The sequence below is a fragment of the Leguminivora glycinivorella genome, chromosome 25 (genome assembly GCF_023078275.1).
Source record: "Leguminivora glycinivorella isolate SPB_JAAS2020 chromosome 25, LegGlyc_1.1, whole genome shotgun sequence".
NCBI classification, from domain to species: Eukaryota; Metazoa; Arthropoda; class Insecta; order Lepidoptera; family Tortricidae; genus Leguminivora; species Leguminivora glycinivorella.
In genome coordinates, this window is record NC_062995.1 from 9,840,875 (window position 1) to 9,868,353 (window position 27,479).

Genomic DNA, 27,479 nt, shown 5'->3' on the forward strand with positions numbered 1-27,479 from the left:
TCGTGGTTTTCGTAAAGAAAATCTGTTATCATTGAAGATACGCATTATTTTGTGTATAACCGTGACATATCAACGCAGTTTGGAGTGGTGATGACATATGTTAAGCACTGTGAGCTTTGACATATTCGGAAACCGATTCTTTTGATGTGAATTTTCATCCTGCAGAATTTGCGATGTCTTTGCCTTTATTACCAGTAAATGTGGACACAGTGAAGGTAGAGGACCATCCTGAGTTGTTGGCTTGTCGCATTTGTCTGTCTTGGGATGTGAGATTGTTTAAAATTCACGAGTCTGGATTAGATCAAATGTTTTCGGAACTTATGGGAGTTTCGGTAAGCTATGTTTGTATATACTTACGCTTGTACCCCGAATAGAGATAGAGATATTTATTTCCTTCCAAGTGCACATAAAATTTACATCAAAATAGTAAGACGGACCCTAGCTATTGCAAGTATTACAAAATCAGTTACAAACTTAAAACTAGGCTACAGTATAATTATAGTTTAGTTAAATGTCGTCAGAGTTTGATATAATTATTAATATATAATATTTATATACTTGAAGACAGTATTTAAAATGCATGGAACCATATCATAAATATTATGAAAGTTAGTTCCTATGAGCCACTTATTAGCAGCCTCATTAGGTTTTTGTCCTATTGAAATCCTATTGTTACTCAGTACAAAAGGCTCTTTTAACGATGTTGATGCCATTATGGAGAATTAGTCTCAGTATCCTCATTTATAGATGTCCAAAAGTATGAAATAAAAGCTTTCAAAAATGAGGTTTTTAGAAAAAAAAACGTCGAAATTCATGTGAAGTGCTAGTTTTATGAATAACATTTGCTTTTTATATGAAAATACATTCGAAACCAGTAAAAAAATATTAAAAAAAATAATATTTTTTCTTTTTAATATCTTGCAAGAACCCCATCTTCGCAGGTGAAGGCCTCCTCCAGAGTTTTCCATTCTCTCTCTATCTTGGGCTTTTTGCATCCAATTTCGACCTTTTATTTTGTCACATTTATTTCGATTACAATTAATAAACCACTTATCCCTTTAAGGAAAGAGTTCTCTTCCAGACAACTTCATGAATTTCCATGTATTATACACCGTGTTTTTTTTTGTTTTCCGTTAAATTCGACACGTTTTTAGGTTCGTTATCAGGAACCATCCTGTATAATACTTTTAGTTAAATTTGCAAGAAATTTGTTTTCATTGTCTTCATACATAATAAATGAATTAGTGTAAGAGACCCTTAAAAATAATATTCAAGTTGGTGTCAAGTGATTGACGGCACATGTCAAAACAAATAACATTGCGAAGTGGCAAAGGTTGTCACACACGTGTTCAGTAATTATCTTTATTTTTTTAATAACTCGATAACCGTAAGAGTTAAGACGCTAGTTTTTTAGAGAAATTAATTGTATTTGATCCAAAGAACCATCTCTTAAAGTTAACGGAATTCAATAAAAACAGGGTGTATTGTTATATTATATTCTGTCAAACAAGTCTGTCAGTAAATAAGAACTAAGAAAACTATAGGTATCCTTTTCTCTAGCACCCTAAAGAAAAGGATGCATATAGTTTTCTTTGTTCTTATTTACTGACAAACTTGGTTGACAGAGTATATGTTTACAGTTAACGGCACAAGATGGTCTACCTCAGTACTTATGCGTTTGGTGTCGCACTCTCCTGCTAAAGGCGGGGAGATTGCGAACCTGCTCGAGACGATCGGACAGCTTACTGCGACAGGTGCTTACACATCAACAGACGGTAAGTTCTTTGTTGTTATGAAATAACATGTGGAAATAGACTGAAATAAATGGGTCACTATCGAATGTACCTTATCGCTAAACGACCATTTCAGTTAGATGACATAAAAGTTAAATATACGGTCAGCATAGAGTCAATTCAACCGCGACGACATAAAAGTATAATACACACTCAGCAAAGCGTCAATTTAGCTGAATGACTAAGAATTAGAATGGACAAGTAGTTAAACGTCTGGAAATATAAATAGCCCTTATGATTAGAATACCCAATAAGCCGAAAGTGATACAAGTTGATTGACATGAACACAGAACGAGTTAGTAGCATAACGTCATGAAATGTCTGAAGTAAAATAATTAGTATACGTGTGAATTAGAATTTGTTTGTCATATTTAATTATGAAGACGTCACACAATCCAGACGTTTTGCTTCATGGGTATTTTGCGTTGCAAATGTTTTGCTACCGGACCATTTAGCGACTTTAGCGTTAATGTCAATTAAGCAATAAAGATATTCGAAGATAAAGAGGTTTTGCTGCTAGCTCATTTTAAATTGTAACATTATGAGTTCCAGACGTTTTGCTAAATAGGCATTTAGCATTCATGTCTATGTGGTCACAACGACATAATACAATCCAGACGTTTCAGCTATATTGTCGTTTAGCGATAAGGTAAATTTGATACTGACCCAAATAAATGTCATATACAAAGAAAAAATGACCAAGGCCTCCAAGTGTCCAAAGCTGGATTCGAACCAGCGTCCTCCGTTATCGCGACGGATGCCTCAAACCACTCGGCCATTCGGTCACGGTGGCAAGGGTCGAAATTCTCAAGTATATGACACAATTACCGAAGGCTAAGGCGCCCCCCGCCATCTCTGAGATAGAACCGAAACTAGTTCGATCGATAACGGAGGACGCTGGTTCGAATCCAGCTTTGGACACTTGGAGGCCTTGGTCATTTTTTCTTTTTATATGACATTTATTTCAGTTTATAGTTAAAATAGTAGTGTGTCTACTAAAATACAAATTAAATTATTTTCTATGAGGATAATTTAATTTGTTCTAAGAATGTGGAAATAGATTAAATACATATAATATAATCACTCTTAATAATCAAAGTACCCCACAAAACATGAAAATATCTTTTAGTCAAAACTTCTCTTTTAGGTTGTCTGTAACTACCTTTAAATTTTAACTTTTCCAGATAACAAACGCATACATCCGCACTATCGACCGTTCTATACACAAACTGACACACACACTCGCACACAACTTAAAAACTAACATTCAGTATTACTCAGAGCATGATAAAACTTTCGAAAATGTTCATCCAGATATTAATAGTATTAAAGATGAGATAGAACCAAATGAAAATTTTAACGATAAAGTTGATAAAGAAAGAGGTATATTACAGATTGATATAATTGAAAGTGATATTAAAGCGTTTGATTTAAATTGCGATGGTGTAGCAGATAATACTGATGATACTGATGAAGATTCTAAAATTAATCTTAAAGAATATAAATATAGAATGTGTTATGATAATCTTGTGCCAGAATCGGTAGTTGAAGTTAAAATAGAGACTAAAGATAGACAAATAAAAAAAGGATGTAAACTAAAGGAAGTTAAAGAAAGATTAAAAAAAAAGAGACATTCAAAAGTTAATAAAGTAAGAAAGAAAGATAAAGTAGAAACGAAAAGTGTTAAAGATGACGCAGAACCGGGAAGGTTTTTTACAATAGAAGAAATACAAGAGTTTGTCAAAAAGCATAATTTTGAAATCCAATATTTGACGGAGGAGGAAATGGCTGAAGATATGGAAAGGAGGAAAGTGTCGGATAGGTACAAACATTGCAAGTTTAAATGCAACTTGTGTTATAAGGGATTTCTGACTTCTACCACTTTTGATAATCATATGAAGAAAGACCATGATCCGGTAAGTTCTTATATTTTTGCTCGTCTCTGATTTGCATAAAAATTAGTAGGCTGATAGAGTCCATGATGCTGAGCAAGATTTTATGAAACTTACCTTTTTAGGGTTCCGTAGTCAACTAGGAACCCTTATAGTTTCGCCATGTCCGTCTGTCCGTCCGTCCGCGGATAATCTCAGTAACCGTTAGCACTAGGGAGCTGAAATTTGGTACCAATATGTATATCAATCACGCCAACAAAGTGCAAAAATAAAAAATGGAAGAAAATGTTTTATTAGGGTACCCCCCCTACATGTAAAGTGGGGCCTGATTTTTTTTTCATTCCAACCCCAACGTATGACATATTGTTGGATAGGTATTTAAAAATGAATAAGGGTTTACTAAGATCGTTTTTTGATAATATTAATATTTTCGGAAATAATCGCTCCTAAAGGAAAAGAAAGTGCATCCCCCCCCCCCCTCTAACTTTTGAACCATATGTTTGAAAGTTATGAAAAAAATCACAAAAGTAGAACTTTATAAAGACTTTCTAGGAAAATTATTTTGAACATGATAGGTTCAGTAGTTTTTGAGAAAAATACGCAAAACTACGGAACCCTACACTGAGCGTGGCCCGACACGCTCTTGGCCGGTTTTGTTTTTTTGATACCGAAAATGTATAAAAATCTGGTAACAAAAAAGGAAGGTTTCATACAAACTACATAGGACATTTTGGGAAACCTAGTGGATCTTGAAAAATATGTGTTCAGTATTTTTGGACGATCTAACTGACGGACTAAACAGAATGCCATTTTTTAAATGTAATCGTCTTCCCTATTCTGCCTTCGGACTCTTAGACGCACGGCTGGCTTCCATCCCAACTTAGTAGATATTCCGCGAATTCGCACGAAGCGCTTTGCTTCTTCTTTTCTTATGCGCACTGCCAAGGAGTGGAATTACTTGCCGGCGGCCTATATTTCCGAGCTCATTTAACCCGAATTATATCTAGGTACGCCGAACACATTGAAAGAGGTATTTAGCAACCTGAAAACACTGCTAGGATTCGTAGAGGAGCTGGGGTGGCTAGAGTAGTGCTACCTCGTTAATTTCACGCAAAATAGGCACGACGGATGTCGACTTGCGGAAAATGCCCAATAAAACTAACTAACTAACCCGAATTTCCTTTTCGCAGGTTGTACTATTGTAATTTTTTTTGTGTCCAGCGTAACGCAAAGAACGAGTGTCGCTTGTGCCGCGTCAGCTACAGATACGGATTCTATCTCAAGCAACACGAGCAGAACGCTCACAGACTGCGTTTGCGTTGCGGCGAATGTGGGGACGGCGTGTGGGGCAGGTAACGCAGGGGAGAGTAACACAGGGGGCATAACTTGCGAATTATAGCATAAACGACACGAGGAGGAGGCTCACTGGCTGCGGCTGCGTTGCGGTGAGTGTGGGGACGGCGTTTGGGGCAGGTAACGCAGGGGACAGTAACACAGGGGACATAACTTGCGAATTATAGCATAAACAACACTAGCAGGAGGCTCACCAGCTGCGGCTGCGTTGCGGCGAATGTGGGGACGCCGTGTGGGGCAGGTAACGCAGGGGAGAGTCACACAGGGGACATAACTTGCGAATTATAGCATAAACGACACGCGTAGGAGGCTCACCGGCTGCGGCTGCGTTGCGGCGGGTGTGGGGACGGCGTTTGGGGCAGGTAACGCAGGGGACAGTAACACAGGGGACACGTCTACAGGTACGGATACTATCTCAACACGTTCAGAACGCAACGCCACTGTGCCGCAGGAAGCGATGGCATGTGAGGAAGGTAACGCAAGAGACAGTAACAGGAATGGGAAAAAAACCTTGGAACACTTTTTTCTCTTATTAGAATTGAAAGAGCTCGCGATTCTGAGTGGAAACCGCCCAAAAATTTCCAAATCCAAAAAAGTGGGATGGACAACTTTGAAAAAAATGGCCCAAGTTGGTGAAATTAACCGTGAATCATTTAAAACTCTTATTGCATGTATATTGTTACAGGAAAGAATGTGTTGCGCACGCGGCGCGCCACGCCGGCACCACACGGCAGTGCAAGTATTGCGGAAAGCACTTCCTGTGAGTATGATCTTTTAGGCCTTATTAGGGGCATTTTCAGAATTTGGATCCCCCTAATTGTTAACAAAAAATAACTCGCTGTCAGTTTTGTGACGTCAATTAAGCGTAATACCTGTCTAAAAATTTAATTTTTTCAAATTCGAATCTAGATTATCGCTTAAAGTTTATGAAATTAACACAAAAACAATATTTTTATTGAAATTTCATACTTAACAATCGTCACAAAACTGACAGGGAGTTAATTTTTGTTAACGACTTACGCTAATTGGGGGGTCCCAAATTCTAAAAATGCCCTTAGATAAGAATTAATAAATGTTATAGGACATGATTGACAGAGTTCCACGGTAAGCTCAAGAAGGCTTGCGTTGTGGGTATTCAGACAACGATATATATACCTAAGTATACAAATTTTAGATACACATGCGTCCTCGAACCGAGTTTATAATGTGACCACATTGTCGCTTACCATAAGAACGAAATTGGCTCGTATCTTTGCTCATCATCCTCCTTGCGTTATCCCGGCATTTGCCACGGCTCATGGGAGCCTGGGGTCCACTTTGACAACTAATCCCAAGATTAGGCACAGGCACTAGTTTTTACGAAAGCGAATGCCATCTGACCTTCCAACCCGAAGGATAAACTAGACCTTATTGGAATTAGTCCGGTCTCCTCATGATGTTTTCCTTCACCGAAAAGCGACTGGCAAATATCAAATGACATTTCGCACATTAATTCCGAAAAACTCATTGGTTCGAGCCGGGGTTCGAACCCGCGACCTCCGGAACGAAAGTCGCACGTACTTACCGCTAGGCCACCATCGCTATTTCCTTGGAAAATATATAAATTGTATTGAATATCCACTTAATAATTCGGTAGAATAAACTTAAGCGAAAATTTTTTGATTGTACTTAAGCGAACGAGCCACTTTTAGCTTCAGAATGGCAGAGAAATTTGACAAGACCTTATTTGTTCGCAGTAAGAAATCGTCGTACACATGGCACATGCGAGCAGCGCATCCCGTGGAGAATTCAGCGCGCGGCTCATGTGAGCTCTGCGGGGAGATATACACTAGCGCGAAAGGACTTAAAGCGCATAAGTTATTGGCACACAATAAGGTAACGCAGGAGACAAATTCATAGTTTACATTGAATTACTATAAAGATAACGATAAAAAAGATAAATACGAACGCAAAGGGACTCAAAGCGCATAAGTTATTGGCGCACAACAAGGTAACGCAGGAGACAAATTATGTGTTTGTTAGAAATTGGTAACACATGAGACAAGTTATATTTTTGTTAGAAATGTCAGAGCTCTATGTAAAGATAATATATAGCGCCAAGGAACTCAAGGCGCATAAGTTATTGGCACACAATAAAGTAACGCAGGAGACAAATGTCCGAGTTCTGTGTAGAGATATACGACACAAAAACGACAGGGTGTTATAAGTTTGACGTGTCTGTCTGTCAGTGTGTGTGTCTGTGTGTGCCATCGTAGTTTTCAAACGGATGAACCGATTTAGACTTCGTTCTTTTTTTTAGTTTGACAGCTGAAATAGTCGAGAGTGTTCTTAGTGTTATACATTTGCATGCTAACTTGAGATAGCGGATAAAGTTGGAAAATAACCTAATTTTAAGACCTATTACTAACCTTTTTTCTGCGAATAAACCATTGAAATAGCCATGTTTTTTGATAATTGGTCTACTATGTCGAGGGTTTTTTCAAAATTTTATTTATGTTGGTTTGGTTATTTCACTATTAATTATATTCTAAGCTTAACATTGATAAAACCTATTTATCCCGGTCCCGGGTTCGAATCCCGGTAAGGGCATTTATTAGTGTGATGAGCACAGATATTAGTTCCTGAGTCATGGAAGTTGTCTATGTATATAAGTATTTATATATTATATATATCGTTGTCTGAGTACCCACAACACATGCCTTCTTGATCTTACCGTGGGCCTCAGTCAATCTGTGTAAGAATGTCCTATAATATTTATATTTTATTATGAACATTGATAAAACCTATTTGTTTTCAATAGCGTTCAACGCCAGAGTTGCAGTGTAGTGGTTGCCGCGCTCAGTTCGATAACAGAGAGGCGCTGGCCAAACATGAAGACCAACAAGTTGACGACAAGTGTGATCCTGACTTAAGGTAAGCAGAAAGAATATAAATCATTACATATCTTTAAATTGCATTACATTTTTAGGGTTCCGTAGTCAACTAGGAACCCTTATAGTTTCGCCATGTCTGTCCGTCCTTCCGTCCGTCTGCGGATAATCTCAGTTACCGTTAGCACTAGAAAGCTGAAATTTGATACCAATATATATATCAATCACGCCGACAAAGTGGTAAAATAAAAAGTGGGAAAAAATGTTTTGTTAGGGTACTCCCCCTACATGTAAAGTGGAGACTGATTTTTTTTTCATTCCAACCCCAACGTGTGATATATTGTTGGATAGGTATTTAAAAATGAATAAGGGTTTACTAAAATCGTTTTTTGATAATATCAATTTTTTCGGAAATAATCGCTCCTAAAGGAAAAAAAAAGTGTGTCCCCCCCTCTAACTTTTGAACCATATGTTTAAAAAATATGAAAAAAATCACAAAAGTAGAACTTTATAAAGACTTTCTAGGAAAATTGTTTTGAACTTGATAGGTTCAGCAGTTTTTGAGAAAAATACGAAAAACTACGGAACCCTACACTGAGCGTGGCCCGACACGCTCTTGGCCGGTTTTTAAATATGAAGCGTTGGTAGCCTAGTGGTAAGTACGTGCGACTTTCGTTCCGGAGGTTGCGGGTTCGAGCCTCGGCTCGCACCAATGAATTTCTCGGAATTTATGTGCGAAATGTCATTTGATATTTGCCAGTCGCTTTTCGGTGAAGGAAAACATCGCGAGGAAACCGGACTAATTCCAATAAGGTCTAGTTTACCCTTCGCGTTGGAAGGTCAGATGGCAGCCGCTTTCGTAAAAACTAGTGCCTACGCCAAATTAGTTGTCAAAGCGGACCCCAGGCTCCCATGAGCCGTGGCAAATGCCGGGATAACTCAATGAGGATGATGACATTTTAAAAATGTTTATTTATTTATGCTGTTGTCAACTTATTCTAAATTGTATACTTTTTCTATATGATATAATTTCCTTTGTAATGTGTATACTTTCCGTGGTATCATTCGTTATGGCCCTGACGGAAGATCAGCGTTGGCCACCCAGGCTAACACCATGCTGAGTCAGGACCATCTTCATGGCAATTATGTGTACCTACTTACCTTTTTGTGATGTTATGTGTGTAAATAATAATTCTCTGTTGTTGATCTGTATTTATGTGTGTCATTTTTTGTATTATTTTGCCATGAATAAAAAATATTTCTATTTATATATGCTCTGACCACGGTCATGGTATGGTATGGTGTAGTGGGCAAAGACCTTTATTACTTGGAGTTTTTGTTCTCAGCCCGTGTGCGTCGTGCGGCGCTGGCTGCGCGGGCGCAGAGACGTTGCTACGTCACATGCACGCGCAGCACAATGTCGACATCTTCACTTGTGACCTTGTAAGTTATATATATAAGTTACTAGCTTTTTCTCGCGGCTTCGCTCGCTTTATATTCGAAAATAGGCTACTTGACCCTTTTTGAAAGTCTGTCCTATACGATTAAGTACTGTCCAATTACTCACTTACTTACTTTGTTGACGCGACGACCCAAAGTGAGTCTTGGCCTCCAACACAAGAGCACGCACGCGGTCCAGAGCGACCTCTCGCCAGCCCTCGTTGACGCCGAGTTCACGGAGATCTGCTTCCACTCTATCTGCCCAACGATATTTAGCACTACTGTCCAATTAACCAAAATAAAATATTACCATATTTTATTATGACTTAAAAACAGCAAACAATATTTTTAAAGTATACTTTTACGTAATCAGGCGAAAACAACACAGTCATGTCTATAGATTTTCTGTGCATCGGGTCATTCTATTCGAAAACAACATTTTCTGACTTTTTAAGTATGAAGGCACAAAGTTCAATATGTCAGAGATTGTTTTGACATGCAGTAAGGTTCGAATTCGATGACGTCACTACATCGCTGACAGCGTTTTCGGTGGCCAAATGAAATAAAAAAATACACACATTTTAAATCGGAAACACGTAGTCATCATACACTTTTAATACCCAAAATCTATAAATATTGTTTTTTTTATGTCAAATACCACTGAAGACAGTTATTTATTGGACCAAAGTCGAAATGAATCTAGTAGCCTATTGCTTAATGCTCCATACAAGCTTCCACCCCCCCCCCTCCATTTTGGGGAAGTAGTTAATCAGGAAGAGACAAAAGGTAGCCTATGTCACTCTCCATCCCTTCAACTATCTCCAGTTTAAAAAATCACTTCAATACATAGCTCCGTTTTGCCGTGAAGGACGGACAAACAAACAGACACATACACTTTCCCATTTATAATATTAGTATGGAAGTATGGATTGTTTAGATAGAGCAGTGGTGGGCAATCTTTTTTCATTGTTGGCTAAAATTTGATGGAACTTTAGAGGCGAGTCTGAGCGCTAGTGGGCTAGCGGCACACCTCGGACACTGGCGATCAAATATATGAAAAAGGCGCGTTCCTAGCACACAGTCTAAGCTCGTGTAGGTGAACGCGTACTATGCTTGTATTAGTGAAATATGACAGGTCGACTGTAGCGTTTTTGACAGGCGGTAACTGTGAGGTAACCGAGAGGGGGTGGGCGGCACTTTCAGAGGGGAGCGGGAGTGGCCATACTGTACGATAGTACTCTTTATTATACTGTGCTAGCGGTAAGAGCGTGCGACTTTCAATCCGGAGGTCGCGGGTTCGAACCCCAGCTCGTATCAATGAGTTTTTCGGAACTTATGTGCGAAATGTCATTTGATATTGGCCAGTCGCTTTTCGGTGAAGGAAAACATCGTGAGGAAACCGGACTAATTCCAATATGGTCTGGTTACCCTTCGAGTTGGAAAGTGAGATGGCAGTCGCTTTCGTAAAACTGTGTGTCACATGCGCGTTGCCACCCCATTAGAAACTTGTACATTCCCTTTTGCTGTGTTAAGTACACAGCAAAAAGGAGTGTACAAGTTCCAAGGAGGATTCGGGTTGCCCACGACTCAAAGGACAATAGACGGAACAAGTTAGTTCCGTATGTCCTCCCGTCATCAGCACACCGCACCCTCGTTGAGCTCTGGCAGCCTTACTCACCGACAGGAACACAACACTATTCGGTTTGTTTCAGTGCAACAAATCCTTCCTATCCAAGTCGTCACTCTCCACCCACATAGATCGCGTCCACCTCGGCATCAGGCCTCTACAGCACCACCAACTAACGCAGTACAAGAAGCATAGCAAGCGGTCTGTGCAGCCCTCGAGACGGGGACACGATCATATGTGCGAACACTGCGGGAAGGCTTATACGGTAAAGTCATACAGCTGCGATATATGCAAACTATTACACTATACATACATAGTAGTGTCTTTGGCACTACTGGCTTACGCTGTACAAAGCTCAGCAAGCAGCGTATGAGTTGAAAACAACGCCTGCGATATATGCAAAAATATCTGCGACCGTAATGCGGGCATAAAATAGTACATTATACATACCATTAATATATGGCATTAGACTAAGTTGTATGTAAAAGTAGTTAGACTTTCCGAAGGATCTTAAAATTGTTTTGGCCATCTATTTTCATTTTTGATTCCTTATAGCTGGAGTATTGTTCCTTACACTCTTCTTAATAGATTTCCTTTATTATAAAATAAATACATATCTGCATGTGAAGGCTCAAATCTCATTTATCTCTTACGCTAAGAACCTGACTCATTATATTGACGTTTTTCAGTACAGATGAGCCTCCGAAGTTTCGACCTGACATATAATGAACCACTTCTCGCACTAGTGCGTAAAAACACCATCTGTGCCCTGTTTATCAAAACTTACAAGCCTTGTATTACAAGCATTTTGCCTGTAAAATTATTCATTATTACAAGAAAGTGTTTATCAAAACTTCACTTGTAGACTACAAGTTACAAGTGACGTTTTTAATTTTACAAGTGCGTTTTTAGACGTGTATTCGTGATTTAGTTTATCAAAATATTACTTGTAAGTTACAACTTGTAAAAAATGACGCAAAAACCTTAGAGTGTCCGGAGACCCTCTATTCCGTGTTACAAGTTCACAAGTGTCGGTTGGTAGGTGTTTAATTTAATATGATTTTATTTCAAAATGTGGCTAAATGATTCGAGTGGCCACGGAACCAGATTTATAATAGTCATGTTCATACAATAAAAAATATAGTAGATTATGTTAGAAGGGAGCAAAATTACATATTTACAGCGAGAGCGTAAATTGAATCCTGAGGCATTCAAGTGTTAACAAAAGGTGGAAATTTTTTTAATATTATATACTGACAACATGAAGTCCTTGAAGGAAAAGTGCAACTTTGCTCCCTCCTCACAGAGAAAAAAGTAGCCTTTCCCTTGAGTGATGTGAAAATATCATTTTAAAATTCCGCTTCTAACGAATAGCATTTGTCGAATTATATCAATAAGCTCACTAATTCCAATAAGGTCTAGTTTACCCTTCGCGTTGGAAGGTCAGATGGCAGTCGCTTTAGTAAAAACTAGTGCCTACGCCAAATCTTGGGATTAGTTGTCATAGCGGACCCCAGCCTCCATGAGCCACGGCAAATGCCGGGATAACGCAAGGAGGATGATGATGATATCAATTAGCTCATACGTGACTATGTCAAAAATTTAAATGGCCATGTGCCGGAAAATTTCGTACGATACACGTGGGAAAAGGGAATTCGTATTTTTTTTATATGTCAGGCACAGACGTTATAAATAAATAAATAAATAAATAAATAAATAAATAAATAAATAAATAAATATTATAGGACATTCTTACACAGATTGACTGAGTCCCACGGTAAGCTCAAGAAGGCTTGTGTTGCAGGTACTCAGACAACGATATATATAATATATAAATACTTATATACATAGAAAACATCCATGACTCAGGAACAAATATCTGTGCTCATCACACAAATAAATGCCCTTACCGGGATTCGAACCCGGGACCGCGGCGCAGCAGGCAGGGTCACTACCGACTGCGCCAGACCGGTCGTCAAAAGTAGTTATACTATTCAGCCATGTATTTAACTAGTCCACAACCATTTAGAAACAAAAAAAAAAGTGACAGTGCGGGGAAAGAACATGGTGGCGGTACCTACATTCATTTGATTTTAGAATTTACAAGAATTACAAGTAAAAATTTACAAGTGTGTAATTTTACAATCCTTGTAGGTTTTTTTTGATAAACATAATTTACACGTACTTGTGAAATTTTTCTAGTAACGTGTAACTTGTGAACTTGTAGACTTGTAATATTTGATAAACAGGACAATGGTAAGTGATGATGCGGTCTACGGTGGAGCACGCTTACCTATGACTTAACTTACGCAATCATAACCATACAGAATTATGATTAACCATGTTAAATCGGGTAACTCACGTAAAATTGTCGAAGGTAGCTCGACATGTTTCGCTCCGTAACGAGGAGCATTTTCATTGAGCACGCGCGATGCCGATGGTATCCCGACGCAGACTTGCGTGTTTTTACATGGTTTTACATTATGACGACCGGTCTGGCGCAGTCGGTAGTGACCCTGCCTGCTACGCCGCGGTCCCGGGTTCGAATCCCGATAAGGGCATTTATTTGTGTGATGAGCACAGATATTTGTTCCTGAGTCATGGATGTTTTCTATGTATATAAGTATTTATATATTATATATATCGTTGTCTGAGTACCCACAACACAAGCCTTCTTGAGCTTACCATGGGCCTCAGTCAATCTGTGTTAGAATGTCCTATAATATATATAAAAAATAATATATATACATGTTTAATATGTCAGTGTCTCACGCTAGTTTTATTATTAAAATTAATTATGATTGTCCGCAGACACATCAGTTTCTGAAAAACCATCAGATGACTCACACGGGAGAACGGCCCTTCAAGTGCGACCGCTGTCCTAAGGGTTTCACCACGGCTGTGCAGCTCACGGTAACAATCACTTGTAGTTTATGGAAAAAGACAAGCCACAACCACATAATGTATACGGCCCCGTACATTTCAGGACTATAGTTTTTGAATATTATATTCTAATAGTAATAGTACAGTCACAGATGTCATATATACCATAGATCAAGCAAACGTATCTACTTAGCGTGTCAAATGAACTCAGTGAAATCCACTGAGTTGTCCGTCTTTAATCGCAGCTTGCAGCTTTCATGCGTCAGATTTTGTAAGTTGAAGTCAATAATAACATTAAAAATGCCTCGTTACGTGATATTTAATTACAACAACACAAAAATTATGAACACTCAGAGGCCTGAGACATATTTAAAATCACAGGCAAGTAACAACTTCAGTACAAAATCTGACACGCTCAGCCGCCATACAAATAGATGAACTTGTTTCTTCTATCTAAATCTAGTTCTGTGAGTACAGTCAAGGTCAAATCCTCTTACTTTTTTTATCAATTTCGTAAATTCGTCCTATTCTACTTTCGTCACCTCTTTTTCGTACGTCACTTTCGTCAGTAGTCTATGAACTCTATGATCATAGGAGTAGTCTTTGGCTCATTAAAATGTTACATTTAGGTTAAACTTATTTTCTCAAACATGCAATGAAATATTGTCTTTACGTTCCTTAAAATGGGCTAGGAAGTATCGCTTTTTGGGCGCAACAACTCGAGAGGACTGTAAAGGGATTTCATATTATTTTTTAGGCCTAGGCCTGCAAAGTAACTTTTTTTTTATAAAATATTGTCCTTTAGAGCATTTTTTTTTTATTTTATTGTATGTTTGAGAAAAGCACTATACATGCCTCGGCGTGAAAACGGATTCCCGGCCTCGTATCCCTATCCGGCCTCGCTCGCACGCTCGCTCGGCCGTATATACCCACTTGGCCGGAAATCCTCATTTTCCCGGCCTCTGATGTAATGTACTATTAATGCTTTAGCAATATTTTCTATCTGTAGTGGCATACAAGAACACACACAGGAGAGCGTCCGTTTCAATGCGATCAGTGTCACCAGGCGTTCAGTCTAGAAGGCAACCTCAGGAGGCACCGCAAAGCTGTAAGTACTCATAGCTGTATCTAATAGACGTGTAGTGTAGTATAAGCACACACACACACACACACAGGGGAGAAACAGTTTTAATGTGACCAGCGTCAGACGTTCAGTCTAGAAGGCAGCCTCAGGAGGCACCGCAAAGCTGTAAGTACTCACGGCTATGTCTAATAGGCGTGTAGTATAAGCACACACAGGGGAGAAATAGTTTTAATGCGACCAGCGTCAGACGTTCAGTCTAGAAGGCAATCTCAGGAGGCACCGCAAAGCTGTAAGTACTCACGGCTGTGTCTAATAGGGGTATAGTATAAGCACACACACAGGGGAGAAAGTTTTAATGCGACCAGCGTCAGACGTTCAGTCTTGAAGGCAGCCTCAGGAGGCACCGCAAAGCTGTATGTACTCACGGCTATGTCTAATAGGCGCGTAGTATAAGCACACACACAGGGGAGAAATAGTTTTAATGCGAAGGCAGCTAGAAGGCACCGCAAAGCTGTAAGTATTCTCGTGTGTGGCTAACAGAAGTATAGTATATGGACGCACACAGGGGAGAGCCCGTTCTAGTAGTAGAAAAGAGACTTTCGTTTGTCACTTTCAGCTTTGAGAAATGGGCTATATGTCTACAGCCTAGGTACACACAGTTTTTATATTAAAGGAAAAAATGGGAAAGGCTACGCTTCTGGCGGGATTCGAACCCGCATCAACCGCAGGTCGCTCTTAACCAATTGGCGTGAGTTGTTAACAAAAATTAACTCACGGTCAGTTTTGTGACGATAATTAAGCATGAAATTTCAATAAAAATAATGTTTTTGTGTTAATTACATAAACTTTAAGCGATAATTCAGAATGTGAAAAAAAAAATTTTTAGGCAGATTTTATGCTTAATTGGACGTAGTTACGCAATAACGTTCCAATCCATCTGAAATTGTCATTGAAATACAAATACAAAATACAAATACAAATAATTTATTAATAAAAACATAATTGTACAGTGATTGAAATGAAAGACTTTTGTTTTTAACTTAATGACAATTTCATGTGGATTGGAACGTTATTGCGTAACTACGTCCAATTATTGTCAAAAAACTGACAGCGAGTTAATTTTGATTAACAACTTACGCTAATTGGGGGGACTCAAATTCTGAAAATGCCCATAAATAAATCATCCTCGGTTTTATTACTTTCTCTAATTAATCCGTATTGTTCAGGTGCACCTCGGTCTACGCAAGAACGTGCCGTGCCCGCGCTGCGAAAAGACCTTCTCCACTAACTCCACGATGAAGCTGCATGTGAGGACAGTTCACGATGGGGCGCCTTGGCCGCGCCGCGACCGACGGCCGAGGAAACCAATGCTAGTTACTGAATAAAAATAAAATTAATATTATAGAACTCAATTTTGTTTTCAATCATGCTGAAACGTCTGCGAGCGATTCTACATATTTTTAGGGTTTTGCCAGCGCAGGCTTTGAGTAGTATCGGAGATTTTAACTATAAAACTCCCGTGAGACTTAAACATATTCAAAAATATTTGAAGAGCATTTTTTTTTTTTTGCTAATATTTTTTTTTTTGTTTTAGGGAATTTTAGGTCAATTGTACTCAGAATCACGAGTACTTTCAATCTCACTGGGAGACAAAGTGTCCCAGAATTTCCATAAATTTTTGTTACTTTCCTCTTTTGTTACCCCATACAAAATGTACGGAAAATGGTAACAAAATAAGAAAAAATCGTATGGGACAATTTTTTAACTACTAGGATTGAAAAGGCTGGTAATTCTGAGTAGAATTAGCATATTTTTTTTCAAAAATATCACACTTCATAAAAGTGGCAAAAAAAAAAGAAATGCTCTTAAGCGGGTTAAGTCGATATAGCGTTCGACATGTATGTATGTTGTTTTTTTTAAACATATCGGAAATTTTCCATTTTCCTTAATTTTAAAAATATAGGATTTCTTACACAGATTGAGTCCCACGGTAAGCTCAAGAAGGCTTGTGTTGTGGGTACTCATCAGCCAACGATAATATAATATATAAATACTTACATACATAGAAGAACACACAACTAAGATAGTAGATATAGAGATAGTAACTAAGAAGAAGAAGAAAAAAAAATCCGTCCGACCGTCGATACGATAAGACGTGCACTTGGTTAAAACTAATTACTTACGAAAAATAATAATTACAACTCAAGCTAAAGTGTACTTTAAGTGAAATATCATTGGATCTGGATTACATTGAATACAAATACGCACAAGTTACCTTCGATATCTAAGTAGCGGCAGAAGCGGCGCCTACGGGTAAGCAGTACAATTGCATATCACTCACTCGCACGCACGACACTGTGCAACTCTCGAGCGCTGCATTGAACTTTGATCCCACCGGCCGGCCCAGCTGCTTAGCAACTATGAGTGGACAGGACTCGCCGCGCATCACAAGCGGTAGCGGAAATGGGTCAGACTCTGACACGAGCGTTGAAAGTCGTCGTAAGAAGTTTTCACAACATAGAAAAAGAGCTCTTCCCGATTCATTTGATATGGCAACAGAACTCAAAGCATTTCGAAAGGAAATGATGACTTTTTTCAATGATTTTGCCAAAGATCAAAAGAATGATAATAATCAAATCCGGCAAGATTTAAGTGAAATAAAAAATGAAATTGCAACACTTAGAAGTACCACAGACGTATTAACTCAAAATTACAACGGAATGAGGCAGGAATTAACAAATATCAAAACTGATCACTCTGAAATTCAAGAAAAAATTGAAAACCTACGAAAAGATGTTACCTCGTTGAAAATAAAAGAGATCCAAGATAAGCCGGGCCTACCCGGTTCCTCAAACATGCAACCGTCGAAAGACCCGCTACCCGCTTCACGCGAAGACCTCCTCCTAGAATTCCAAGATCGCTACGAACGCACGAAGAATATTTTGCTAGCGGGTATACCGGAAATAAACAGCAAGGAGTTTGCAATTTGACAACAACATGATTTGAATGAGGTTACAAAGGTCCTGAAACTGATCTTTAATGAATGCCCTCTGCCGATTAAAGTCATCAGATTAGGCAAATTTAATAGTGAGAAATCAAGACTTTTGAAAATATATTTTGAATCACCAAACCCAGTCAAGAACTTATTACGTAATAAGGCGAAGTTAGTACAAATGGACACTACTGTGCGCATTTTTGCCGACCAAAATACCTAGTCAAAAAATATACCTACAAAATATCAGAGACGAATTAACGAGACGTGAACAAAACGGTGAACATGGGCTAACGATTCGATATGTTAAAAACATACCGAAAATCGTTAAAATCCCGTCAAAAAACTCCGAGGCGAGGCCGCAAGCGGCTGCGATGACAACTGCCACTTAATTAAATATAACTACAATGAAATAGCTATCACTGATTGTTCTTTAAAATTATTTTATGCATATGTACGAAGTCTACGAAAAACAGGCAAGTTTGATGAGTTGAAATGTATACTACAATCTATGAAAACAGTTCATATAATTATTCTTACTGAAACATGGATCCATAATGAATCAGAAGCCAATTTTTTTCATCTACAAAATTATAAACATGTGTACAACTACAGGACCGATAAGAAAGGAGGCGGCGTTTCAATTTTTATCCATGATAGCTTAAAGTATGATATAGTTGAAGAACTGTATGACAAGGGCATGCATTATCTATGGATATTTTTACGGAAGTTTTCACTATACGTCGGAGCTGTTTACAAACCGGATAAAAAAAACACGGATGCATTTTTGAAAAATTTTACAGAACAATTAGAAAAATATAACCGGGCCATTGTGTTGGGTGATTTTAACATCGACTTATTAACAAGAGATAGTGATGTAATTAAATATACGACGTGCCTCGAAGAAACCGGATATTATATAATGAACAAAATAGAACCCGAGTACTGTACCAGAGAAACGTCTACTACTAAAACTCTACTAGATCACGTGTGCTCAAATCTGATGGAGAATACTTATAACTTGACTATTATAGACACCCCCCTGTCGGACCATAAACAAATATTGGTAGAAATAATCAATAAACAACATAAACGTAAAGAAAAAAAAACAATATTATGCTACAGACTATTCAGGATTATACAAAAGTGTGAGTGGAACGAACTTTAAGGATGAAAACTATTCATATAAAAAAGTAAAAAAAAAAAAAAAGTAAAAATCGTTTATTGTTGCACATAAACACAAAGTCATTTGTTACAAAAGATAGGTAAAATTTACATCCATTTGTGCATATCCTAATTATTGTTAACACAAGTTTCCAGGGGTCCCCGCACTAGGCTAGGCCTGTACCGCGGGAGACCTGTATTGCATTTATATGTCATGAAAGTTAGAAAAACAAGTTAGCTATATAATTAAAGTACAGTGTAAACAATGATTAAACATTGATTCTGTTGTCTAAAGTATTACAGTTTACAGAAGTTATTTTATACTATGGTTATAATTAAGTTATTACTAAATTACCTATTGAAGTAAGTTTTCAGTTTCATGGAAGTCTGTTGACAGTAGTTAGAAAATTAGAAAAACACAGTAACTATATAATTAAAAGTACAGTGTGAACAGTTATTAAACATTGATTCTGTTGAAGAGCTAGAATCACTTATTAAGGAACATGTAGAGAATAACCAGATAAAAAAAATGAAAATACGAAACAAGCCAAAGGAAGATTGGATAAATAAAAATATATTAGAAGCAATAACAAAAAGAAACAATTTATGGAAAAAGCTGAAGAAAAACAAGGAAAATGAAGAAAAAAGAAATGAATTTAAAGCAGAAAGAAATAGAGTAGGTGCATCGATTAAATCCACAAAAGAAAATTATTACCTCAAAGAATTTAAAAACTGCGATAAGAATTCAAAAAAAATGTGGAGTTTGATCAATTCACTTGCTACTAATAAATATAAGGATGAGTCTTCTCCGCCTAAACTAGTTGTAAACTCTCATGTAATTAACGACGGATATGAAGTTTGCCAGACTTTTAATAAGTTTTTCACTGATGTGGGAATTGAATTATCAAATCTAATTCCCAGGTCATCTGATAACAATAAGTATATATTAACTTACATAGAAACAACCACTGAAGAAGCTATGGATAATATTAGGCCCTGTACTGTGGATGAAGTTTTAAAAATTATCAGTAAATTAGACACTAACACCAGTACCGGGGTTGATAATATAAGCACTAAATCGATTAAATGTATTTCAGACTTAATAGTGGTTGGTCTTACAAACTGTATTAATCAATGTCTTAGTTCTGGCGTATTTCCAGACAGCCTAAAAGTGGCCAGAATCACACCAATTTATAAGTCAGGCTCTAGAGCTGACCCTGGAAACTACCGCCCAATATCGGTCTTGCCTGTTATATCGAAGGTATTCGAAAGAATTCTGTATCGGAGACTTGACGATCATCTGACAAAAATAAATTTTCTGTACGAACAGCAATACGGTTTCAGAAAAAAATCAAATACATTGTCAGCAACCCTAGACCTTGTAACTAAAATAAAAACAAATATAGACAAAAAAAATGTAGCTCTCGGAATCTTTATCGACCTGAAAAAAGCTTTCGATACAGTAAGTCACCAAATACTCATGCAGAAACTAGAAAACCTCGGTATAGTGGGCAAGGCATACGACATTTTTAAATCATATCTGTCAAATAGAAGTCAGATTGTAAAAATAGGTGATTACAAAAGTGACCCGATCTCTGTTCAATGTGGAATACCACAGGGATCAATACTAGGTCCTCTGCTGTTCTCCATTTATATAAACAACGTTAGTACTATAGGTTTATCAGCACAAGTAACTCTGTATGCCGATGATACTTGTTTATTTTACTTTGGCAAAAGTGTCACAGAACTGGTCAACAGGGCTCACGCAGACCTCAATCTGTATAACAAATGGTGTCAAAGTAATTTGTTGACAATAAATACAAATAAAACATCATACATGATCTTTGCTGCAAAAAACAAAAAACTGCCACAACTACCCACTATAATGATAGAAAATGATGTCATACGTCGCTCCACTAATGAAAAATATTTAGGCTTGATACTGGATGAGAAATTAAACTGGAAAAGTCATATACTTAGATAAAATTAGATCCAAACTATCCTCGCTGACTGGAGCATTAAGACATTGTGCTAGGTGTATACCTCATAAGGCTCGACTACTTATATACAATTCGTTAGCAAAGTCTCATTTACAATACCTTATTGAAGTGTGGGGATGCGCAGCAAAGACCAACCTAAAATATTTACAGACATCCCAAAATAAATTAATAAAAACCCTCTTTCAATATCCTAAGCTAACTAGGACGAAGTCACTTTATTCGAAAACAAAGCTATTTAATTTAAAACAACTATACACATACTGCACTTGTATGCTAGTCAACAAATTACTTACACAGAATGTACATTCACAGCTAATATTAACAAAACGGAAATTTAGACATAACATACAACTGCGATATATCGTCACTACTTTTAAAAAATCTCGTATCTCACGCTGCTTCTCAAAGTTAAAACGCAGTAAGTCTATATGCATTCCATACATACTTACTACAATTTTCTTTTCATTGCCAGACAAAGATACAAGTTGTTTTAAAAGTAGTGACGATATGTTAAAGCCTCTGGAAACTTTACAATGAAACTTCATGTGAGGACAGTACACGATGAGGCGCCTTGGCCACGCCGCGACCGACGAAGCCACTGCTTGTTACAGAATAGGAATATAAACACATAACTACGAAGGTTCACTATTGTCTTGCAGAAACTTTTTTCGCATATATTTGATTCGTATTCTTATATCTTGGCAGAAGTCACGTTTGGCAGAAACACCTAGATACCTAACACTCCTCCTCGCTTCGCTCGTCGTCGTACCTAACGCTACTCTGGGGCAGTATTTCCCTTTTGATAGCGTGTAATAATTCTGCTCATGTAATAGTATGCTATACGATTATTATGGACATGCGCGGATCGGGGGGGGGGGGGGGGGGGGGCATGGGGGGCCTGGAGCCTAGGTTGGCCATACAAATAGACCACGGGCCCCCCTGGGGCCTGGGCCTTTACCACGTGACCCCCCCCTGGGCACGAAGCTGGATCCGCGCCTGATTATGGTACATACAATTATGCTAAATCAAAGTCGACCAAAGTTATGTTCTGTAAAACAATATTCTGCCAAATGTGTCTTATGCGTGGTAGTAATAATGCCAACTAAGTTTCCTGTATTTCTGCGAAACATGTTATACAAAGTGGCATCCTCCTAGCATTATCCCGGCATTTGCCACGGCTCATAGGAGCCTGGGGTCCGCTTTGACAACTAATACCAAGATTAGCGTAGGCACTAGTTTTTACAAAAGCGATGTTATACAAAGTGTGTTTCTGACTAAAATTATTCTGCCAGATGAGGGTAACCCAACTGCGAAATATACTGTTTATTCCTTTAGAGAGCAGTACACAACGAGGTGCCAAAAAACTACCGCTGAAAACAGACATTCAAGCACGGTCGCGTGATAAACAATAAAACGTCAGGCCGTCCTTTTCGTACTATATGTAAGTGCGATAAAGTTTATCGAACTAGCACACCTCGCACACTGGCGATCAAATATATGAAAGAGGCGCGTTCCTAGTCCTAGCACACAGTCTAAGCTCGTGTAGGTGAACGCGTACCATGCTTGTACGAGTGAAATATGACAGATCGACTGTTCGCGTTTTTGACAGGCGGTAACTGTGAGGTAACCGAGAGGAGGTGGGCGGTACTTTCAGCGGGGAACGGGAGTGGCCATACTGTACGATAGTACTCTTTATTATACTGTGGAACTAGTGTGCTACGCCCGCAAAAGTAAAATAAACCATACTAGAGTCTCATACCTAATTTTATTAAAAAAAAGGTTCTCGTACATAAAGAATTACGTCAAATAAGTCGGTATTTTATTTAATCATTAGTGGTTTTCCATTACAGATGTTTATTTATTGCAATAAAATGAATATTTAACATTATTCTTCATTATAAATAGTACAGTAAGTAAGTACTAGGCATTCTTAACGCTTTTAATAAATATTTTTCACTTAATTAATAATATGACTAGAACTGATTTCTACATACTACTACTACAAGAATAGTTATTTGTTATACAAGAGTGCAAAGTTGTATTTTAACGCCGAGTGTGGAATTGAAAAACGAGCAAGCGAAAGGATTCTATAGTTGAACCACGAGCGAAGCGAGTGGTTCGAGAATAGAATCCTGAGCTTGCGAGTTTTTCAACACACGAGAAGTAAAATACATTTGCACTCGTGTGTAACACAAAACTTTTCCCCTCACTAAAGCGAGGAAAGTACAACGCAAAAAACGCGTTTATCACTGCTTCCAGTAGTTCCACAGGTGGTAAAACATCTTCATCACTAGATTAACCCACTTTTATCAATCTTAAAGCAGAAAATTTGCCTCCATTCAAGGTCAAATTACTTTATCCACTAGTGGATAAAATGCGTTTTTATCCGCTGGTATTAAAGGACAAAACACGTGTTTCCGAGCTAGTGAGGGTAAAATTACATTTTCAGTACAGATGGAGTTTTTTTACGCACTAGTGCGAGAAGTGGTTCATTATATGCCAGGTCGAAACTTCGGAGGCTCATCTGTACTGAAAAACGTCGTACGATACACGTGCGAAAAGGAAATTCGTAACTCGTGTCGATTTAAGACACTCCCCTCGGTCGTGTAATTTATCGCCACTCGTTTCGAACTTCCTTTTTTACGCACTTGTATCGTAATGTACTATTTCTCAAACATGCAATGAAATATTGTCTTTACTTTCCTTATTTATGACTCTAAAAGTATCGCTTTTCGGGCGCATCTCGAGAGGCCTGTCAAGGGATTTCATACTACTTTTCAGGCCTAGGACTTGCAAAGTCATTTTATTTTTGACAACATTGTCATTATTACTTTTGACAAAAAACAGGTTTTGTTTTTAAAAGTTAGTTATTACGTTGTCTAGACTAAAATGTCGGAAGCAAACGTTTGGAGCACTTTTTTAGGGTTCCGTAGTCAACTAGGAACCCTTATAGTTTCGCCATGTCTGTCTGTCCGTCCGTCCGTCCGTCCGTCCGTCCGTCCGTCCGTCCGTCCGCGGATAATCTCAGTAACTGTAAGCACTAGAAAGCTGAAATTTGGTACCAATATGTATATCAATCACGCCAACAAAGTGCAAAAATAAAAAATGGAAAAAAATGTTTTATTAGGGTAGCCCCCCTACATGTAAAGTGGGGGCTGATTTTTTTTTTCATTCCAACCCTAACGTGTGATATATTTTTGGATAGGTATTTAAAAATGAATAAGGGTTTACTAAGATCGTTTTTTGATAATATTAATATTTTCGGAAATAATCGCTCCTAAAGGAAAAAAAAGTGCGTCCCCCCCCCTCTAACTTTTGAACCATATGTTTAAAAAATATGAAAAAAATCACAAAAGTAGAACTTTATAAAGACTTTCTAGGAAAATTGTTTTGAACTTGATAGGTTCAGTAGTTTTTGAGAAAAATACGGAAAACTACGGAACCCTACACTGAGCGTGACCCGACACGCTCTTGGCCGGTTTTTTTATTTCATTGCATGTTTGAGAAAAGCATGCACATGCCTCGGCATGGAAACGGACTCTCGGCATCGTATCATCTGGCTATAGCTAGGGCATCATCCGTATACATATAGCCACTTCAGCCACTTGGTCGGAAATCCTCATTTTCCCGACCTTCTTGTGTAATGTGCCCTGTTGCACAGGTTACTTATTCCGTTTGCGCGGCGGAGGCGTCTCCTTCATGTGCACGTATTTGACGTGCGTGTATGCAGAGAAAAGTAGACCCCATTGCAAACAAATTTGTATGCAAGGGGGTGTTCTTTTCTGTGGAAATTCTTCGGTAGAAAAAGACAAAAAGTAGCCGATGTCACTCTCCAACCCTTCAACTATCTCCACTTAAAAAATCACTCCGATCTATCAATCAGTCGCTCCGTTTTGCCATGAAAGACGGACAAACAAACAGACACACACACTTTCCCATTTTAAGTGGCCGTTTTTTTTCAAAGTTGTCCACCTCACCTTTTTAGGGTTCCGTACCTCAAAAGGAAAAAACGGAACCCTTATAGGATCACTTTGTTGTCCGTCTGTCCGTCCGTCCGTCCGTCTGTCAAGACCCTTTTTCTCAGGAACGCGTGGAGGTATGAAGCTGAAATTTATATCAATTACTCAGGTCTACTGTCCCTTGAAGCTGTGAAAAAATCAAACTTCTAAGCCAACGCAATCAAAAGATACAGCCGTTTATGCCGCAAATTTTCGACACTTGCAAGGGAATCAAAACCTACAGGGTGCTTCCCGTGAACTCAGAATCTTGAAATTTGGTACGAAGCAACGTCTTATAGCATAGATAAAGGAAAAATTACGAAAACCATAAATTTTTAGTTACATCACATAATATATTTTTTTTTAATAATTTTAACCTTACTACCCATTTTTTTGCAATAAAAATACCATAGTTATGACTCGATTGTCGTAATGAACGAACTTTGTAAACCTTGCAGGTTTGTACGGAACCCTCGGTGCGCGAGTCCGACTCGCACTTGGCCGGTTTTTTTTTTTATTTGGAATTTTTTATGTGTTTTCCACTCAGTATCGCGAGCTCTTTCAATCCTAATAGGAAATAAAAAGTGTCCCAAGGTTTTTTTCCCATTCCGTTACCATTTTTCATACATTTTGCATGGAGGTAACGGAATGGAAGGTTCGAAGAAATGTATGGAAATCTTGGGACATTTTTACAGAGAAAGACAAAAAATTCAAAAAGACAACATACTAATATTATAAATGGGAAAGTGTGTGTGTCTGTTTGTTTGTCCGTCTTTCACGGCAAAACGGAGCGACGAATTGACGTGATTTTTTTAGTTGGAGATAGTTGAAGGGATGGAGAGTGACATAGGCTACTTTTTAACCCCCGACGCAAAAACGAAGGGGTGTTATAAGTTTGACGTGTCTGTCTGTGTGTATGTCTGTGTGTATGTCTGTCTGTCTGTCTGTCTGTCTGTCTGTGTGTGTGTCTGTCTGTGGCATCATAGCTCACGAACGGATGAACCGATTTTGATTTAGTTTTTTTTTGTCTGAAAGCTGAGTTATAGTCTCTTTTCTAACGCGACCGAAGCCGTGCGCAAGAGCCAGTCCTATATAAATCACCCTTGATTATAGTGTGCCCTGTTGTACAGGCTTCTTGTTCCGTTTGCGCGGCGGAGGCGTCTCCTTCATGTGCACGTATTTGACGTGCGTGTACAGCGAACCGGATTGCGTGAAGTATTTCTCGCAGATCGTGCACTGGTGGGAGCGTTCGCCTGTGTGTATCTGTCAAAAAAGAATTTAAATAATATCCGGTTTCAAACGAAATAAAATAAACCGTATTCTCTGTCTGTATTATGATACAGACAGAGAAATAAGACCTTTTTTAGAGGGGTTTGACGACCGGTCTGGCGCAGTCGGTAGTGACCCTGCCTGCTGCGCCGCGGTCCCGGGTTCGAATCCCGGTAAGGGCATTTATTTGTGTGATGAGCACAGATATTTGGTCCTGAGTCATGGATGTTTTCTATGTATATAAGTATTTATATATTATATATATCGTTGTCTGAGTACCCACAACACAAGCCTTCTTGAGCTTACCGTGGGCCTCAGTCAATCTGTGTAAGAATGTCCTATAATATTTATTTATTTATTTTATAAGTACCTAAGGGAAGAGTTGTAACTTCATATATCAGTAAATGCGGGTAATTTGTATAGGCATAGTTAAGTGACATCTAGCGACAATCACGCGTCAATGACGTTCCTAGTTGACAACGGAACCCTAAAAAATGGCCCAAATACATAATATAGTTCTGTGTTTAAAACGAAACATTGTTATTTTATTAGTTTAATTACCTTCCTGTGCTGGTAGACTGAAGACTGGTGCATGAAGGTGGCGGGACATTCGGGGCACTGCCATTTTCTCACACCAGTGTGGAACGCCTGGTGGTTCTGGACACAATAATTAATTGTTAGCGTCAAAAATTTTGTGAAGTACATATATGTATAATATAGGTATATAACCCTATATGTAGTAACTATAAATAGCTGCGTGCAACTACGCTCCCTAGAGGTGTTCACAGAAGACCAGCGTCGGGTACTACTCCAGTAGGACCGGGCATTATGCTGAGTGTTCACCTTTTTCAGTGTAGTTAGTTAGTTAGTTTTATTGGGCATTTTCCGCAAGTCGACATCCATTGTGCCTATTTTGCGTGTAATTACCTACAGTGTACATGTTGGTTATAAGTCTTCTTTTTTTTTTCATCTCATTGTGTATGCATTGTATAACTGTGTTTTTATACTGAAATAAATTATATTCTATTCTAATTCATAATTTATTGCATAATAATCATGTGGTACAAAACAGGTGTTACAATATGATAGGTTCACACATGAACCCTGTTAGGGC

At 38.3% G+C, this 27,479-nt stretch overlaps 2 protein-coding genes across 2 annotated transcripts in view; one reads left to right on the forward strand and one right to left on the reverse strand.

Moving 5' to 3' along the window:
- Positions 1 to 16,355, forward strand: LOC125239080 (oocyte zinc finger protein XlCOF6-like). The gene is made up of 12 exons (XM_048146559.1): positions 1 to 332; positions 1,641 to 1,775; positions 2,978 to 3,709; positions 4,907 to 5,037; positions 5,724 to 5,798; positions 6,775 to 6,913; positions 7,839 to 7,951; positions 9,255 to 9,351; positions 11,061 to 11,240; positions 13,787 to 13,888; positions 14,868 to 14,966; positions 16,169 to 16,355. The coding sequence occupies exons 1-12, from the start codon at positions 174 to 176 to the stop codon at positions 16,325 to 16,327; spliced, it is 2,121 nt and encodes a 706-aa protein (XP_048002516.1). The 5' UTR covers positions 1 to 173; the 3' UTR covers positions 16,328 to 16,355.
- Positions 16,273 to 27,479, reverse strand: part of LOC125239081 (zinc finger protein ZFP2-like) — a 25,815-nt gene continuing 14,608 nt past the window's right edge. Inside the window, exons 11-13 of the mRNA XM_048146560.1 lie at positions 26,927 to 27,022; positions 26,198 to 26,359; positions 16,273 to 16,319 (exon numbers count right to left, since the gene is read on the reverse strand). Coding sequence (XP_048002517.1) covers positions 26,204 to 26,359; positions 26,927 to 27,022 — 252 coding nt within the window. The 3' untranslated portion in view covers positions 16,273 to 16,319; positions 26,198 to 26,203. The remainder of the gene's footprint in view (positions 16,320 to 26,197; positions 26,360 to 26,926; positions 27,023 to 27,479) is intronic.

Coding starts and splice junctions, on each gene's coding strand:
- LOC125239080 (XM_048146559.1), top strand. CDS start 174: ATGTCTTTGCCTTTATTACCAGTAAATGTGGACACAGTGAAGGTAGAG. Junction 5,038..5,723: donor GGGGACGGCGTGTGGGGCAG/GTAACGCAGGGG, acceptor ATATTGTTACAG/GAAAGAATGTGTTGCGCACG. Junction 11,241..13,786: donor ACTGCGGGAAGGCTTATACG/GTAAAGTCATAC, acceptor GATTGTCCGCAG/ACACATCAGTTTCTGAAAAA.